The following is an 18,044-nucleotide window of genomic DNA, read 5'->3' as shown; positions in this document are numbered from 1 at the left end:
AAGCAACATTCCCACCCTAGAGAACAAAACACAATGCTACAAGGTTTTTGATGAAGAAAGGTAGTAATCAGGACTGTTAGTTTAGTGCACTCTAGATCTTCTTCTTCTTCTTTCGGCTTTTCCTGGTTAGGGGTTGCCACAGCGGATCACCTGTCCGCTCATGATTGGCAATGGAGTTTTACGGTGTCAAGTTGCCAGCCCGGCACCCAACCTTCCACAGAAGGTGCACACATGCATGCACTCACGCCTAGGGCCAAGTTAGAGTGTCCAATCCACCTACAGCATGTCTTTGGGATGTGAGAGGAAACCAGAGCACGTGGAGGAAACCCATGCGACCACAGGGAGGACATGCAGACTGCACAGAAGGCACCCCAGCCGAGGATCGAACCGGAGAACCTCTTGCTATGAGGAGGCAATGCTAATGCAGGCAAAATCTTTTAGCAATGAGTGATAATGGAATATAATGTAAGCAATGGTGTTTCAGCATAATGATCAGTCCTTATCCACTGCTAAAGATGCCTTACATGTAAAAGATGTGTGACTAGTTAAAACCTAAGAAGGGGCTGTTTTGAGGCCATGAAGGCTAGAGGTGAGCTCCAGAATGAACATATATACAAACTAACATTAATAATGCTTTACATTTTAACTTTGTAACAGGAAATTTCTTCACATTTAAAGAAACCTCAAATACTGCATATTTTTATTTGCTCCAGTCACCAACCACCCCCTCTTCTATTAACTGACTTTATGTACTGAGCTATTTTTTGATAAAACTATATATATATATATATATATATATATATATATATATATATATATATGCCCCAGTGCAAAATTCTTTCAAAAAACTTGAATACTGGGAAAGAGTAATAATGTTTCTACTCTCAGTGGTGTCTTTCTAGTTCTCCAAGTTCATGCCAACCTGGAAGGGAAATGTTTCTTAAACAGACGTCTGCTATTTCCAGGCAAATTAAACATTCATATTACATAAAAAGACTGCCACATCCTGCTTTACGCCTGGCTATGCATGGCTACAATCAAGTTAAGCTCATATTTATTATTTCAACGAAGGTGGCTTCTACACGGTGGCATAACTGCACATCTGGGTCCATACTTTCAAATTCTGCTGGCACACTTTTCTGAGAAAGGCTATATTTAGTTGGCCCAAGCTGACCACTTTGCTTTTCTTTCAGAATCTGAAGACCTGCAGATAAAGTGGTAGAAAACAAATTAAAAAAAAAAAAAAAAAAAAATCAATTATGTAGTTGAACTAACAGAAATACTGACTGAAAAACGACTTTAGCCAAGCAAACTATTTCAGTAACACATATGTATTCAATGTTTTGAACGTTTGTTTGCAGAAACTCTGTATCAGTCTCAACTCCAGTCATGCTTTGGACATCTTGTTAAAAGTACTTAACTCATTGCTTCCTACAAGACTATAGTCATCAGGAAAGACAAGTTTCTATAAATCCTGCAACAGTATACTAGTCTTTAAAGGAGACTTCCCTGTACTCCTGAAATTAGTATACATGTCACTGTTTTCAAAGTCTAATTTCTGAAAACTAAAGCAGCAAGGTGGCATGATTTGCTAAGTACAGCAGTGAAATGGTCAGCATGGCATGTGCAGAGATGGAGTTATTGAGGGTTGTTTACAACAAGTTATGAAAAACATACAATATTTCCATGTTTACATTACTAATGCAAAATAGTGTTAAACTTTCATGTTGGGGATGGTGTAATTCAAGCAGTGGGTGTTTGTGACGATTGGGGAGAGATGGGCGAAGGCTGCCAGCCTAGTCAAAAGGAATTTGATATATAATTCTGGCATTTGTAAATAAATGTAAAATACAGGCATGTTTTCTTGAGTGTAAAAGAATACTGTCAAATGTGGAACTGTAAAATAAGTGGCAACATTGCACTCTACTGGCCCAGTGAAGCATGTTGTGACCCTTTCATGTTAGAATTCGGATCCAGTGAGTCTGGATGAAGGTTTCATGCCCATTGTTTTAAGGCTAAAGTTTATGACCAGAATTTACATGTGGATGGTACTTTACTGCTCTGGTTTCTGTTAGAGTATACATGTGAAATGTCTTCTGTTGTTTTAAGTTTCTGAGCAGGTGTTAGATTGCTAAATAATGCAGTTTGTTTGCTTGGAAAAACCTAAGTGTCAACATGATGTAATTTGGGAGGGACACAGCAGACATGTTTGTTAGTAATGTTTAAATACTGTTTTCTCACAAGAGACTGACAGCATTTTGATCTTGGATATCTAACTCAGCACTCTGCCTAAGCTCACATGTAAGTTTTATCAATGTGATTTCTTGTAGGAATAGTTAAGCTAGTAAAGATTAATTAGGTATTTTTCTTTGAAATCAGACCTGTCCTACTGTATTATTTTAAGTTTCTGTGTAATCTCTGAACTCTTAGATATCTCTGTGGTGTAGTAGTATTGTCTTGTGTTTTAATTATTTATTATTAAATATTTTAAAAACCTTTAACTGTGGCTGGTTTGTGTTGAGATAAGCTCTAGAGTATAATGCATATTTATAGAGGTTATTGTAATAGGCCGCTCTAAAATAAGCATTAGACTGTATAGTCACATTACCAATTAGATAATAACATTGCACAGTAATAATTGGTCACCCTTTTAAGGGCCTTTTAGTAGCTGATATTATTAGCTGGGTGGTGGCAGGAATTACTATCTTATGGTCTGGGTAAAGGGGCACAGCTGGAGAATCTGTGTCAGCCTTTCCCAGGAGTGTCTGTGAAGTATAAATACTTATCTCAAAGTGCATGTGTTTTGTGTCAGCTACTTGGGCAGGGACAAGAAGCACTGGTTGGACAGAGAAGGTACTGGAGGTTTTAGCTTGCCCAGCTAGGCTGAGACCTGGACACTATAGCTGTGCCAGTGGGGAGTCTTATTGGGGACCTGGTGAGCAAGGGAGCAAATCAGCCCCAGACTGACTGCGATCTCTGTGTTCAATTAACAAAAATTGTACTTTACTGTGTGTATTAGTTATCCTTTCTTCTTCTAGGAGATGACTTCCCTGGTGTTAGTGGTGAGGACTGAGGATCCTTGATTGCTGGGCCAGGGCTTGACCATCACATTTGGTGGCAGTGGTGGGATCTACTTCACACACTAATTGGCTTGTAGTGGTGTGGGTACAGCGAATTCCTGTAGCTTATGTACAGTGATCTCAAAGTGTTTTGTACTCTAAAACAGCCACACAGTGTATACTCAGAGTTCAGATCACATTTGTTTTATTTCTTTTGTTAGCTTAGTGTTAGTCAGGGTGAGCAGGCAGCATGTCAGCAGAGGAGTATGGAAAGCTGACAAGGAGCCAGCTGGCGGAGATGTGCCAGGCTAGGAGGCTGGTGCATGGAAACCTGACTAAGGCAGACCTGACTGCAGCCTTGGTTACAGCTGCATGAGAAAACAGCAGCCTGGAGGAAAATCAGACTGACAGTGGAGATACAATATTCTCGGAGAATGGACAGCTCAACCTTTCTGCAGTGGACTTAAAAATCCAGCTGGAGCTAGAGAGACATGAGTTGGAGGCCAGGCATATGGAACTAGAAGCAGCTGAGAAAATGAGGGGCCTAGAAGCTGAAGAACAGGAACGTCACAGAAAGCATGAGAGGGAAATGCTGACTCGTCGCCAGAGTCATGGAGGTAATGGAGAAGGGAGTAACTAGACCCCAGAAGCACAAAAGGTCAGTAAATTTCTTCCACAGTTTAAAGAGGGGGATAATTTTGATAGCTTCATTCATATGTTTGAGCAGGTATGTAAACAGTATGAAGTTGACCAAAGGCTCTGGGTATGGTTCCTGACCCCCTTACTCCATGGTAAAGCTGTAACTTCTTTAGCAAAAATGCATGACACTGACTGTTTTGATTATACTGCTGTAAAAAGACATTTGTTAGAATGTTTTAAGCTAACACCTGAAATCTATAGGAAAAAGTTTCGTGAGCATAGATGCAAGGCAGATGAAAATGTATGTGAATATGTTGCTGAACTGAGCACTTATTTTCATAGCTGGGTGAGTGGATGTCAAGTCACCACTTTTGAAGGGCTGGCAGACCTTTTGGTAAGGGAACAAGCCCTTAGCACTTTGCCTGAAGACATGAGGATCTGGTTAGCTGATAGACAGTGTGCTACTTCAGAGGAGTTGGGGAATAAGGGAGACCTATACCTAGCAAGCAGGGCAGCCCAGGACAGGAAAGGGACCCCCAGTACTGCTCATGGGTCTAAAGGAACCCATGGTGGGCAGCACAGACTGCCCCAACAGAATCTGCCAGTAGCAGGTGAAGCCACTAGTCCAGGTACACATCAGGAGCTAGGGTTAAATGTTTTGAATGCAACCAGTGGGGCCATGGGGCATACAGATGTCCACGGAGGCAAGGTGGAGAACCAAAGGTGAGGGAGCCAGTAAGTGGGAAAGACAAAATGCCAATAGTGGGCTGTCTTGAGACAACCGGGGTATGGAACTACCACCCTGCAGATGTCCTGAGAGGGAAGGATTTGGATGAGGCAGTAATATGTACTTATGCAGTTACACACAGTGAGGCTAGGAGACAAGCATGTGGGTCTGGTAGCCTGGGGGAGACCCAGACAGACTGCATACTTGCAGCCAGGACTGCTGAGGTGGTTACTTCAGGGAGTGAGCTATGCTGTAGCAGTGAGACTGAATGTGAGCCACAGCTGCTTGTGGGTACTGATGTTTCCCTTGGACAGGGTAACTGCAAAGGTAGAGGTGAGTAGTAGTACCCAGGCTGACAGTGAGGCACCACTGTCAGAGGATGCCAGACTTCCAGTGGAAGGGGAGCTGGGAAGGGTTACAAGGAGAGACTTGAGACAGGCTCAGATCTCAGACCCTACACTGCAAGGCCTGAGGCAAGTAGCTAGGGAGGCACCTGATTCTCAAGGGAAGGGGGAATCTGTATACTGGAACAAAGGGTTACTGTACAGAGAGAGGATCCCTGAGGGAGGGCTGGAAGGTGACAGAGTACAGCAGTTGGTAGTGCCTAGAGCTTACCGTCTGGTGCTTCTAGCCATAGCCCATGATATTCCCTTTGCAGGTCATATGGGCATAAAACGTACAAAGAGGCGTATTATGCAAAACTTCTATTGGCCTGGAATTTCCAGAGATGTAACAGGGTACTGCAGGATCTGTGAGCAGTGCCAAAAGGTAGGCAAGGCAGGAGACAAGGTGAGAGCTCCTTTGATGCCTTTGCCTGTGATTGAGGAGCCATTTCAGAGGGTAGCTATGGATAATGTGGATCCTCTGAGTACCTCAAATTCCACAGGGAAAAAGTATATCCTAGTGATTATAGATTATGCTACACGATACCCTGAGGCAGTGGCTTTGTCCTCCATTGAGGCCGAGAAGGTGGCAAATGCTTTGCTAGAGATTTTCAGCAAGGTAGGTTTCCCAAAGGAAATAGTATCTGACAGAGGTGCCAATTTTATGTCAGACCTGCTGGCTTGTCTGTGGAAGTCCTGTAGGGTGAAGCACATGAACACCACCCCCTACCATCCCCAGACTAATGGTCTTGTTGAGAGGTTAAACTCTACAATCAAGTCCATGCTACAGGCATTTGCAGATCAGTTTAAGAGGGAGAGGGACAAATATTTGCCCCATCTGTTGTTTGTTTGTTTACAGAGTGGTTCCCCAGGAATCCACGGGTTTTTCACCCTCTGAGTTGCTGTATGGGCACAGGGTGAGGGGACCTCTAGATTTAATTCGAGATGAGTGGGAAGTGAGTGTGAGTCTCACAAGGTGTCTGTTGTGGCATATGTCCTGAACCTCAGGACAAGGCACAGGGAACTCATGGGCTTGGCCCAGGAGAACCTGGCAGAAGTCCAACAACAGAAAAAGGTGTGGTACGACAGGAATGCTTGAGCTAGAGAGTATGCTGTAGGGCAGCAGGTGATGGTTCTCATTCCTGTCAGACACAACAAGTTGCAAGCAGCTTGGGAGGGACCTTACAAGGTGATAAGAAAGGTAAGTGACGTTAACTACATGGTGGAACTGCTAGGCAGAAGGTAGGGGCACAAATTGTACCATGTTAACATGATGAAACCTTACCATGATAGGGAGGCCCTTGTGCTGAGCATTTGCAGTGGATTGCAGGAGTCGTCAGAGAGATCTTGTGACTGATCTCCTCAGTGAGGCTCGGGCTTACACCTCGGTGGAAGGGGTAGCAATATCCCAGCAGCTATCTCCTACCCAGGTTCGAGAAATCCGAGCAGTGTTGCAGGAATTTGGGGATGTGCTCACTGGGAAACCAGGGTGCACCCACCTGGTGCAGCACCAGGTGGATACAGACCCCAAAGGCCTATTAGGCAGGCCCCTTATAGGGTGCCTGAGAGTGTCAAACAGACTCTGAGGGAGGAGGTACAGGAGATGTTGGAACTAGGGGTGATTCAAGAGTTCAACAGTCCCTGGGACTCACCAGTGGTGTTGGTGCCAAAGAAGGATGGGAGCACCAGGTTGTGTGTGGATTACAGGAAATTAAATAGTTACACAGAGTCAGATGCTTACCCCATGCCTAGGACAGATGAGGCCCTAGAGCAGCTGGGTTGCGCTAAGTATCTTACAACCACTGATCTCACCAAGGGTTACTGGCAGGTGCCCTTGACTCCCAGTGCTAGAGTGAAGTCAGCCTTTGTGACTCCTTTTGGCTTGTATGAGTTCACAAAGATGCCCTTTGGGATGAAGAATGCACCAGCGACTTTCTAGAGGCTGGTAGATCATATCTTAGCAGGAGGGTTTGCCCTTGCTTACATGGATGATATTGCTATCTATAGCCATCCCTGGCAAAAGCTTCAGCATGTCAGGGAGGTGCTGGGCAGACTACAGAGGGCAGCGTTGACCATTAAGCCGAGCAAATGTCAGGTGGGTATGGCAGAGGTCTTCTACCTAGGACATAGAGTGGGGAGTGGTAAGATAAGGCCAAAACCTGCCAAAGTGGAAGCTATTGAGGCATGGCCTGCACCTGTTACCAAAAAGCAGGTGAGGGCATTCTTAGGGACAGCAGGGTACTACAAAAAGTTCATTCCCAGTTATAGTACCACAGCTGCTCCCCTCAAAGACCTTGCAAGGAAGAACAGGCCAGATAAGGTAGTGTGGACCTCAGCATGTGAGCAGGCATTTCAGAAGTTTAAGGAAGCTTTGGGAGGACCCCCTGTGTTAGCCAGTCCAGACTATAGCAAAGAATTTGTTGTGCAGGTGGACGCTTCAAACTATAGGGTGGGGGCTGTACTTAGCCAGATTTCTTCAGAGGGAGAAGAGCACCCAGTGGTTCATCTCAGTCGTAGGCTCCAACCCAGGGAGGAATGCTATGCAGTGGTAGAAAAGGAATGTCCAGCCATACTGTAGACACTACAAAAACTTCAGCCTTATCTGTATGGAAGAAAATTCACTGTGATGACAGATCACAACCCCCTAACATGGTTAAACACAGCCAGTCATCAAAATGCCAAGTTGCTAAGATGGAGCCAGGGGGTTGCAAGCATATATGTCAGTGCAGCACCGCAGTGGAAGTAGCAATGCCAATGCAGATGGGCTCTCAAGATAGGGAATGGGGTGAGGTACACCCAGATAGACCTGACACTCTCAAGTGATGTTTCTCAAGGGGCACTTGAAAAACTTGGTTGAGTTCCCCGGAGGGGAAGAGATGTGATGATTGGGGAGAACTGGGAGAAGGCGGCCAGCCTAGTCAAATAGAATTTGACATATAATTCTGGCATTGTTAATAAATGTAAAATACAGGCATGTTTTCTTGAGTTTAAAAGAATACTGTGAAATGTGGAACTGCAAAATATGTGACAACATTGCACTCTACTGGCCCAGTGAAGCATGTTGTGACCCTTTCATGTTAGAATTCGACTCCAGTGAGTCTGGATGAAGGTTTCATGCCCATTGTTTTAAGGCTAAAGTTTATGACCAGAACTTACATGTGGATGGTGCTTTACTGCTCTGGTTTCTGTTAGAGTATACATGTGAAATGTCTTCTATTGTTGTAAGTTTCTGAGCAGGTGTTAGATTGCTAAATAATGCAGTTTGTTTGCCTGAGACGACCTAAGTGTTAACTTGATGTAATTTGGGAGGGACCCAGCAGACACGTTTGTTAGTAATGTTTAAATACTGTTTTCTCACAAGAGACTGAGAGCATTTCGATCTTGGATATCTAAATCAGCACTCTGCCTAAGCTCACATGTAAGTTTTAGCAGTGTGATTTCTTGTAGGAATAGTTAAAGCTAGTAAAGATTAATTAGGTATTTTTCTTTGAAATCAGACCTGTCCTTCTGTATTATTTTAAGTTTCTGTGTGATCTCTGAACTCTTAGATATCTCTGTGATGTAGTAGTATTGTCTTGTGTTTTAATTATTTACTATTAAATATTTTAAAAACCTTTACCTGTGGCTGGGTTGTGTAGAGATAAGCTCTAGAGTACATTGCATATTTATAGAAGTTATTGTAATAGGCCACTCTAAAATAAGCCTTAGACTGTATAGTCACATTACCAATTGGATAATATTGCACAGTAATAATTGGTCAACCTTTTAAGGGCCTTTTAGTAGCTGATATTATTAGCTGGGTGGTGGCAGGGATTACTACTGTATGGTCTGGGTAAAGGGGCACAGCTGGAGAATCTGTGTCAGCCTTTCCCAGGAGTGTCTGTGAAGTTGTACAAATACTTATCTCAAAGTGCGTGTGTGTTGTGTCAGCTATTTGGGCAGGGACACGAAGCACTGGTTGGACAAAGAGGGTACTGGAGGTTTTAGCTTGCCCAACTAGGCTGAGACATGGACCCTATAGTTGTGCCAGTGGGGAGTCTTATTGGGGACCTGGTGAGCAAGGAAGCAACAAGCCCCAGACTGACTGATCTCTGTGTGCACTTAAGGGAAATTGTACTTTACTGTGTGCATTAATTATCCTTTCCTCTTCTAGGAGACAACCTCAATGGTGTTAGTGGTGAGGATTGAGGCTCCCTGATTGCTGGCCCAGGGCTCAAACGTCACAGTGTTAATAAAGATAACATTAAACCATGGGTAATGTAAAGACTTTCTGAGATATAAATGTGCTTTTGGTAAAAAAAAAAAAAAAGTTATGACTATTACCTATATCTTCATAACTGCATTAATTTCATAAAAGCTGTGCGACTTAAAGGTGAACATGTTGTGCCATCTTAATAAAACATTAAGGCACACAATGGTTCCAACAATACTTGCTATCTAACACAAATGGATTTTCAGATTAATATTGTTTTGAAATACTGTGAAATGATTACATGTATCATTTGCATAGATTTGGCAATGTCGCAAAACAACAGTATGCTATCCCTTGTCATACAGCAGACTCCCTCTTGTCCAGCCTCTCTTTAACAGGCCATCAAATTTCTGCCACAGCCCCAAAAGACAACTGAGAAGAACAACACTTCTGCCTCCTCTGGGCTAAATAATGACGGACATTTGAGTTTCAGACTTCATATTTATTAGAAAAATGCCTACTAACACAAGTCATGTTATTCTAGCGGATTTATAACCTATAAATGTAATTTTGTATGCTTTGTCTGATTAACCAGTTGTTTGTTTATCCAGCCTAAGGTCTGGTTCCAGTAAGACCGGAGAAGAGGGAGTCTACTGTACATCAATGGAAAGGTCTTGAACAGGTGAACAATTCTCTGACTGATATCTTGAATTTATCTTACATACTTACACAGATGTAACATTTTGTTTGATCATAACACTAGTATTTTTGGCAAAATATTTTCCTTTCAAAAATCTGCAATTTAAAATCAGCAATGCATCTATATAAAAGACATTTGATACTAGCACTAGAGTATAACGTACTTGTCTGTCAAAGATGTATCATATTTTACATCTTCTGTAACTCAAACCATTATTTAGAATTTATAAATATAATGAAGTGGGTGTGTGATCCCAAAAAGTGAAGGTGTTAATCAGCCTTCTGCAGTTCAGGTTAAATGACATAGCTGAGTTCACTAATAGGTAATATGCACACCATCAGAAGTCCTACCTTGTCCAAATAATGAAAACACTTGCAATACAGACACCTCAGGAGCTGCTGAATCATTTTCATGTGCAGCCTCACTAAGGTAACTATTAGAATGGAAACTTAGTGTTTGTGTGATCTATTTTTTGAAACAACCCACCCCCATGGATTTAGGTGTATTTTTGCTGTACTATTTAGGGCAATCTGTGTGGTCACTTGATTAGTGAATACTTTAGAATGGGAATAACTTCCAGATGATTAGAACATCAAAGATTTCAATGAGTGAGATCAACAGACAGCTGGGCTATAATGTTTACAACTGCAGTCACACAGACTACAACTCCCAGGCAGTAAGTTCTTGTTAGAGTCACATTTAAAAAGCTGCCCTTTTACACTGTCTAGTAAGATTAGAATTATGAACCATGTACATCTCCTGGCAAACATACAAGAAGCACCAACAAAAAAGTTGATGCAGTGACAGACGAGAAGTTAGGAGAATCCAAAACCATAAAAAGAACCAACTCCAAGACCACTCAAAACATACAAAAAACTTATTTTATTATAGGCAAGGCTTTCGGGTATCAACCTTCTTCAGTGCTATTCCAATATAAAACAATTAACTTCATATAAAAGAATTTAAAAAAGTCAAGATCATAGTCAGCCTATAAAAAACATCAATTCATAAAATAATTATGACATCACATAATTAAAGAATGGTGAATTAATCCTTCATGCATATTCAAGATACCAGCATATATATTATTGCAATTGTAGTTATTTTTTAACCAAGACAGGTTTAATACTCTCAGTACTATTTAAGCTAGGAAATAAATCTGCTTGTAACAATAAAATCCACCCATATTCTTTACTTTCTAATATATTGTTTACATCACCACCTCTAATATGTCTAAAAACACACTCTACTACCCTATTATAAACATACAAGAAGCAGCAGCCCTAGCACTGGCATCAACATAATCACAGCCTTACCTGTTAGCATGCTTATGAGATAATTTTAGATGTTTCTGCTTCAAGGTCGCATCAGGAACGTCTTCAATCATGTTTGCCATTAATTTCAGAATACTCTTTTTGCATTGGCAATTAGAAGCCTTAATGTTTAAAGTAGATAATGAAGGGATAATTTTATCACACCCATCCAATATATGACTGATCATATCATTGGGAAGAGTTTTATTAGCTAGTGCCACTTTGGATTCTACGTGGTTCCCAGCTAATAACTACAGAACTTTTTACATAATTTTCATAAAGATATATTAAATTTCCCACTACTCTATAAAATCTATCAGGTTTACACGGGTTGGGTGAGTACAGCTCCAGGGAAGCATTATCAAAACATCTTCAAGTGCATCACCTAAGAATACTCAACATGATAGCTTCAAAAGCAAGTGCTCAATTAAAACTGACTAAAAACACAAGCCAGCTAAAACCACTCATACACATTGAAAAAAAGGCATTTCTGCAGAGGGACAAGCCTCTCTCCTTGCATCCCATGCCCCTCAGACACCAACTCGACATTCACATTACAGTGGGAAAAGGAGAAACTTCAAAATACCATAAACAGCAGTTTCATACTAAGAGATATTCCCCAGTGTGAACAGTGTAACGATATGACCAAAGAAGACAATTTCAAGAGTGCTGCACTCTGAAATGTGAAACGCAGGATGGTTAGAGCCTACCCAGTGTGAAAATAATGATGGTATAAAACAGTCAGCAAAAGTTACCAATCTGGGTAAAATTCTTTTACCAGTTAGTCACTACACTGCCTCGATGTCAGTAAAGAAGAAATCTACAACTAGTAAGAGAAAATCCAGTAGAAAAGAAGAAATCTGGAGAAAGTAGGAGAATATCAAATTGAAAAGGACAAGAAAACAAAAAAATCCGGTGGGGGAAAAGCCTTGCTGCTGTTCAGCAAAAAACAGTTCAGGTTTCAGCTTTGATACAGGATTTAGAGGAAAAACACATCAAACATATTCAAATGTGTTTAAAATGTGAGTCACTATAAAGTCAAATGTGAAAAGGCTAGAAAAACAGAAGAAGCTATTCAGATGAGCTAATAAAACTGCAGAAATCAAGAGATGAAATGAATGAAAGACTAGCTGAATATTAGATGTTTCAAGAACATTTTCAAAAAATAGCAGAGTTAGAAAACAGAGCACACAGAAAAATAAAGTTATGTACTTAACATAATGATAGATCCTTGTTGTCCCTCTACATTTATTTCGACTGGTTGGATTATCTGCTTCATGGCTGATCTGAGCTAGCAACATCTTCATCAGAGCTTCTCCAGTGCTTGAGCTCCCCCACTCCCAAAGTGCTATGTAAATCTGCCCTAATAGATGGCAGAATACTGTATATAAAGAATGGACCTGAAAGTAATGACAAGGAACTGAGAGAAAGGTTTCAGGTATTTATCAGGTCGTCCTGGAAAACAGAAGCACACACAACAATATGAAAGGGGGGAAGGAGGGTGGGCAATCCAGACAAGTGGAGAGTGGATCAAGGATCTTTCATTATGGTTAAGTACATAACTATGGTATCCTATGTTGTCCCTCCTTCTGTCTTGACTATCTGGCACAGATTCCCTGGCTACTTTTGCATCCTGGGTGGCACTGTGGCACAATACTCCTCAGTATGTTAGAACCAAAAGCTGCTCTATACCTGGATATTAAGTCCAGTTTGTAATGTTTGATAAAGATGTGCACATCAAACCAAGCTGGTAATGCACAGATATCTACTGTAGAGTGTCTAAAATAAGCAGTAGACAGGCATTGGTCTTATAAAACTGACTCTAGGCCTGGAAGAGAGGGTCAAATCCTTAAAAGTATAAAGGTAATGCAATCTGACAACCATCTGGACAAGGTGACCTTGGAAACTTTAGATCCCACATTACTCTTGCAGAAAGATTCAAAATGTTTGTCTTCTTTATGTAGACTTTGTTTTATAGAGATAAAATCTCAGTTGGCAATGTACATCTAGAGTATGCAAAGTATATTCTCCTTGGTTAGAATGACTAGGAAAAAGGACAGGCACGAACATGGACTGGTTCAACGCTAACTCCGAGATTACTTTAGGCACAAAGGAAAAGTCTGGTGCAAGAACAACTATATCTCTATGAAAATGAAAGCAGGTTTGTTGGCAGGATAATGCCTGTAGCACAGACACACTCTTGGCTGAAGTAACAGCCACTAGGAAAGTACAGTCGTGTAAGACTTACCATAAATGTAGATGTTCGAGTGTATTCACTGTTGCAGTCATCACACTTGGGTTATCTGCCTGCAGGTAGCCCTCAGTCGGCCCGAATACCAGAGATTTAGTATTTCTGCATCTGTTGCTGTCACTCCAGGACATACGTCAGGTCATCAGGGGTATAAAAACAGGCAGCTGATGCCATTACATCAGTTTTTATTGCCCCAAATGTCAGGAGCCTCCCAACAGGGAGCTAAGCTATGGTGGGAAATCACCACCAGGTGAGTAATATACACAGACAGGTGAGAGAGAGAGAGAAGGGGGCTGGAGGGAGTGAAACCAGGACTGCAACAGTGAATACACTCGAACATCTTCATTTATGGTAAGTATACAAAACTGTACTATGTTCTTCGTGTTTCACTGTTGCAGTCATCACACTTGGGTTGATTCTCAAAGCTGAAGAAAGGGTGGAGGCAGTAAAGAAGAGTTTGGGCTGGCTAGTATGCCCTGCAGGACTGCAGTTGCAAAACCCACCCTGGATTTGGAAAATATAGGCAGGTGGTAATGCTTGGTGAATGTGTGTAGAGAATTCCAGGTAGCAGCCTCCAGAATGTCCCTGGTAGAGACTCCCCTGAGGAATGCTGTAAAGGTAGAAGTTGCCCTAGTGGAATGTGTTCTGACCCCATGAGGGGTTGGTTTCCCGTGGTATTTGTAGCAGAAATGGATACAGTGTGCTATCCATCTGGAAATTGTCTGTTTTGAAATGTCCTTGCCCTCTGCCCCTGGTGCAAAACTGAGTAGTAACTGGTCAGATTTCCCGAAGGGCTTAGTCTTATTCAGGTAGAATCTGAGCTGTCTGTGCATGTCCAAGGAGTGCAGGATCCTTTCCCCTTTATTTTGAGGATTAGGGAAGAAGGTTGGCAAATGGGTAGATTGGTTGAGAGCCACACTGGACACCACTTTAGGCATAAAGGAAGGATTAGTCCTGACAAAGACCCTGTCAGCATGAAAAAATAATGAAGGGTTCCATAGCCATAAGTGCTTGTAGCTCAGACACTCTTATAGCTGAAGTGATGGCCAGAAGCAAGGCTGTTTTCCAAGAGAGGAATTTTAATTCTGCTGATGCTGCAGGCTCAAAAGGGGGTAGCATGAGCTTTTCCAGTACAAAGTTAAGGTCCCAAGCAGAGGTGGGTGCTCTCCTTGGTGGCTTAAAGTTGCCTGCCCCTCTCAGGAACTGTTTGATGAGAGGATGAGAGAAGAGGGTGGCTCAGTGTTGTAATGAGCCGAGATGGCAGAGGCATGGATCTTAATGGAGGAGAAGGATAGGCCTCTGTGGAGTAGATCTGCTAAGTAATCCAGGATTAGAGGTAGGGAGGGCAGTGCTGTGTCCTCTCTTTTAGATTGAATCCAGGAGCAATACCTTTCTCACTTATCAGCATAAAATTTCCTTGTACTGGGTCTTCTGGCTTCAAGAATGATGCCCAGCACCTGCTTGCTTAGGCTGGTCACTGGGGGATAATTCAAGGAATAAGCCAGGCTGCAAGATTCAGGGTTTGCGGATGCAAGATCCGTCCCCCCTGCTGAGTGAGGAGGTTCGGGCTCTGGGGTAGGTGCCAGGGTGGCACTGGTGACAGGCTGCGCAGTAGTGGGTACCAGTGCTGGCGTGGCCAGTCCAGGGCAATCAGGATTGTCCTTGGTCTGTCCTGTCTTATCTTGAGCAATATTCTTGAGAGAAGGGGCAGAGGGGGAAGTGCATAGATTGAGAGGTTTACCCACTGGAAGGATAGGGCATCCCACTTTCCAGGCCCTGCTGTGAGGTGTCCTGGTGCAGAATTTGCTGAGGTGGTGATTGTAGGGGGAGGCAAAGAGATCCACCTCTGGGGTCCCCCATTTCTGCATCAGACGTTTGAAGGTGCTGGGCTCTAATTGCCACTCGTGTGGGTCTAGGAGATGTCTGCTTAAGTCGTCTGCCAGTGAGTTTTGTTTGCCTGGCAGGAATTGAGCTTGCAGATGGATCTGCATGTCCAAGGCCATGTTCCACAGGGCCATGGCTAGCCTGCAGAGTGGGTTTCCCCTTGATTGTTGATGCACCACATGACTGTGGCGTTGTCTGTTTTTATTAGCAGGGGTCCTGGTGATAGTAGGGATCTGAAAGTTTTTAGAGCATGCTGAACAGCTAGCATCTCTTTTTGGTTGATGTGCAGATGATTTTGACTTGGGCTCCAATGGCCCTGAATGCACTTGTCATCCAGGTGTGCCCCCCAGGCATAGTCTGATGTGTCTTTGGTTAGGGTCTGGGCGATGTGGGGCTGAGTAAAGGGAAGTCCCTTGTTGTGGTTGCATGTTGCTTACCACCAAAGAAACTCTGTCCTTAGACAAGGCATGACAGGAATGACAGTTTCCAGGTCCTGAGAAAGTTGGCACCAAAGACTTAAGTACCATTTAAGTTTCCTCATATGCAGTCTGGCATATGGAATTAGTAGGATGCAAGAGTCCATGAACCCTAGGGCCTGCAGGATTTTCCTTGCAGATAGCTTGATTCTGGTGGCCATTTGAGTGAAGTAGCCTGTCAGAAAGGCTTGTTTTTCTGGAGTAAGGAATGCCATCTGGCATGCTGTGTCCAAGCTTGTTCCCAGGAATATAATCTTTCGACTGGGGACTAGTTCTGATTTATTTTTGTTGACAGTGTACCCCAGGGAGGTTAGAAGGTTCTTTACAAATGTCAGGTGCGGCAACAGCATTTCCTGACTGTCTGCCTGAATCAGGCAGTTGTCCAAGTATGGGTAAATCTGAATTTTTCTCTATCTGCAGTAGGCAATGGTTGGAGCCAGGCATTTTGTGAATACTCTGAGAGCAGTGGATAAGCCAAAGGGAAGTGCAGAGAACTGATAATGCATATATCCTGCCCTGAAGCATAGGTATTTCCTGCATGAGTCCCTGATAGGGATGTGCAGATAGGCTTATAGGTTCATAGGTAGGTACTAGATTATTGGCCCAATGGCCTATGTAAGCCTAGCCAGCAAGGTACCATAGCTTACGCCACCCAAGAAGGTTATTTTCCTGTGCCACTGTCCAGCAGAGACACAGAAGTGATCCCCGGGGTGTATTTCCTATTTCCCATCCACTCATCAAGAATTTTCTTGAAGAGTGCTAATGAAGAACTTTGCTTGACATAAATGGGTAGCTTGTTTTAGGTCTAGGGTGGCTAACCAGGCATCTTTGTCCAGCATAGGAAGGAGCCGCTGAAGGGTGAGCATTTTGAATTTTGGCACCACCAGGAAGGTGTTTAAAATGGAAAGATCTAGGATTGGGCACAAGTGCCCTCTTTTCTGGGTACCAGGAAAAGTCAGGAATAGAACCCTTGACCTATCTGTTCTGCAAGAACAGGCTGAATTGCCCTTATGGAGAGCAGGGATTGAACTTGGTTTTCTGCCTCTGCCCACTGGTTTGGAAGAAGGTCCGGGAACCTTTTTGGGGTTGGCAGTGAGTGGAAGTAAAATTTGTACCCCTGGGATACAATGTTGAGGACCCATCAGTCTTTGGTGATGGAAGTCCAGTTTTTTGCATGATGGGCAAGTTTTCCTCCTAGGGGCACGAGCAGTTGGGCATAGGTGAGGAGTGGAGTTGAGAAGTCATTGTGAATTATTTCCGTAAGGCGGTGGCTTAGCACTCCCTGTGTTTGAAGTGGAGGCACTCCATTGCTTAGATCTCTGCATACCCCGAGACTGTAGTCTGGGAGGTCTGTTTCCCCTGGGTCTAGTTTGAGATGGCTTTGAGGAGGCTAGAAAGGACCAATGCTTCGAGGGGAAATGCCTACTGAATCTAGGAGGCTCTACTTGCAAGAAATCTTTGACTGTCTGCATAGATTTAGCTTTTTCTTCCATCTTTTTAAGAACCTCTTCTGCTTTGGCGCCAAACAGATTGTCCTTGTTCAATGGAGTGTCTAGTAATTTTGATTTGACATGGTCTGGCAAGGTCTGCTCTTTAAGCCAAGCATGCCTTCTCAGCACAGAACCAGTGACTGCTGCCCTGCAAGATGCTTCTAGGGCGTCAAAGCCACACTGCAAAGTATGCTTGCTGACTTGGCTTGCAGAATGCATACCCTCTTGTAATTCTTTATTTTCTGCACAGTCTGTAAAGGTAGCTAATTTTTGCTTAATAAGTTCCATAATATGTTGCTGGTACTTCAGCATGTGAAACTGGCAATTCAATGCCCTAATGGGGAGAGTTGCAGAGGTGTATACTTTTTTACCCCATCTGTCTAAAGTTCTGGAATTCCTGTCCGAAGGGGTAGGATTCTTAGCTGTAGTTGCTTTCATACCTTTAGGATCCTGGGAGATTACTTCTGGGTCATCAGTAAGATTTTTGAAAAGGAATTTGTGAGAGTCAGGAACTCAGTAGTACCTGTCTGGTTTCTTGGGAGCAGGGGTAAAGTATTAGACCGGATTCCATAAAGACATCATCCACAACATCCAGAACTGGGGGTATTGATAAAGGTTTATGTTGTGCCAAATCTAAAAATTCTGAGTCTCCTTTTGGACTGAGGATTGTCTTGGCATTCCCAGTGGAAATGCTCTCTTAAAGTATGTAGGGCTTCACCAAAAGAAAAATCCTCTGGAGGAGAAGCAGAAGGAATGTATTCCTCTGCATCTGAATCCTCATAAGCAGATAAGGGCATGTCTTCATATTCAGATACCTTAGAGTTGTCGGACTCTTGGTCTGTTAAAGCTGCTGGGGACAGGTCTCTTCTCTTAGCAGGGGAAGGCTGGCTTCCCCTAATCAGCATAATCAGGTCTTCTGCCATTTTAAGC

The 18,044-nt window shown here is 43.0% G+C and overlaps 1 protein-coding gene across 1 annotated transcript in view; it reads right to left on the bottom strand.

Moving 5' to 3' along the window:
• Nucleotides 1-291: 291 nt before the first annotated feature.
• Nucleotides 292-18,044, bottom strand: part of INTS2 (integrator complex subunit 2) — a 1,434,855-nt gene continuing 1,417,102 nt past the window's right edge. The window contains exon 24 of the mRNA XM_044054536.1: nt 292-1,204. Within this exon, the coding sequence (XP_043910471.1) occupies nt 1,038-1,204 (167 nt within the window). The 3' untranslated portion in view covers nt 292-1,037. The remainder of the gene's footprint in view (nt 1,205-18,044) is intronic.

This window comes from Protopterus annectens, chromosome 13.part0 (assembly GCF_019279795.1).
Source record: "Protopterus annectens isolate FY-2018-M chromosome 13.part0, PAN1.0, whole genome shotgun sequence".
Taxonomy (NCBI): Eukaryota; Metazoa; Chordata; order Ceratodontiformes; family Protopteridae; genus Protopterus; species Protopterus annectens.
The sequence above is the reverse complement of the archived record's forward strand: the minus strand, read 5'-3'. Positions and strand labels throughout refer to the sequence as shown.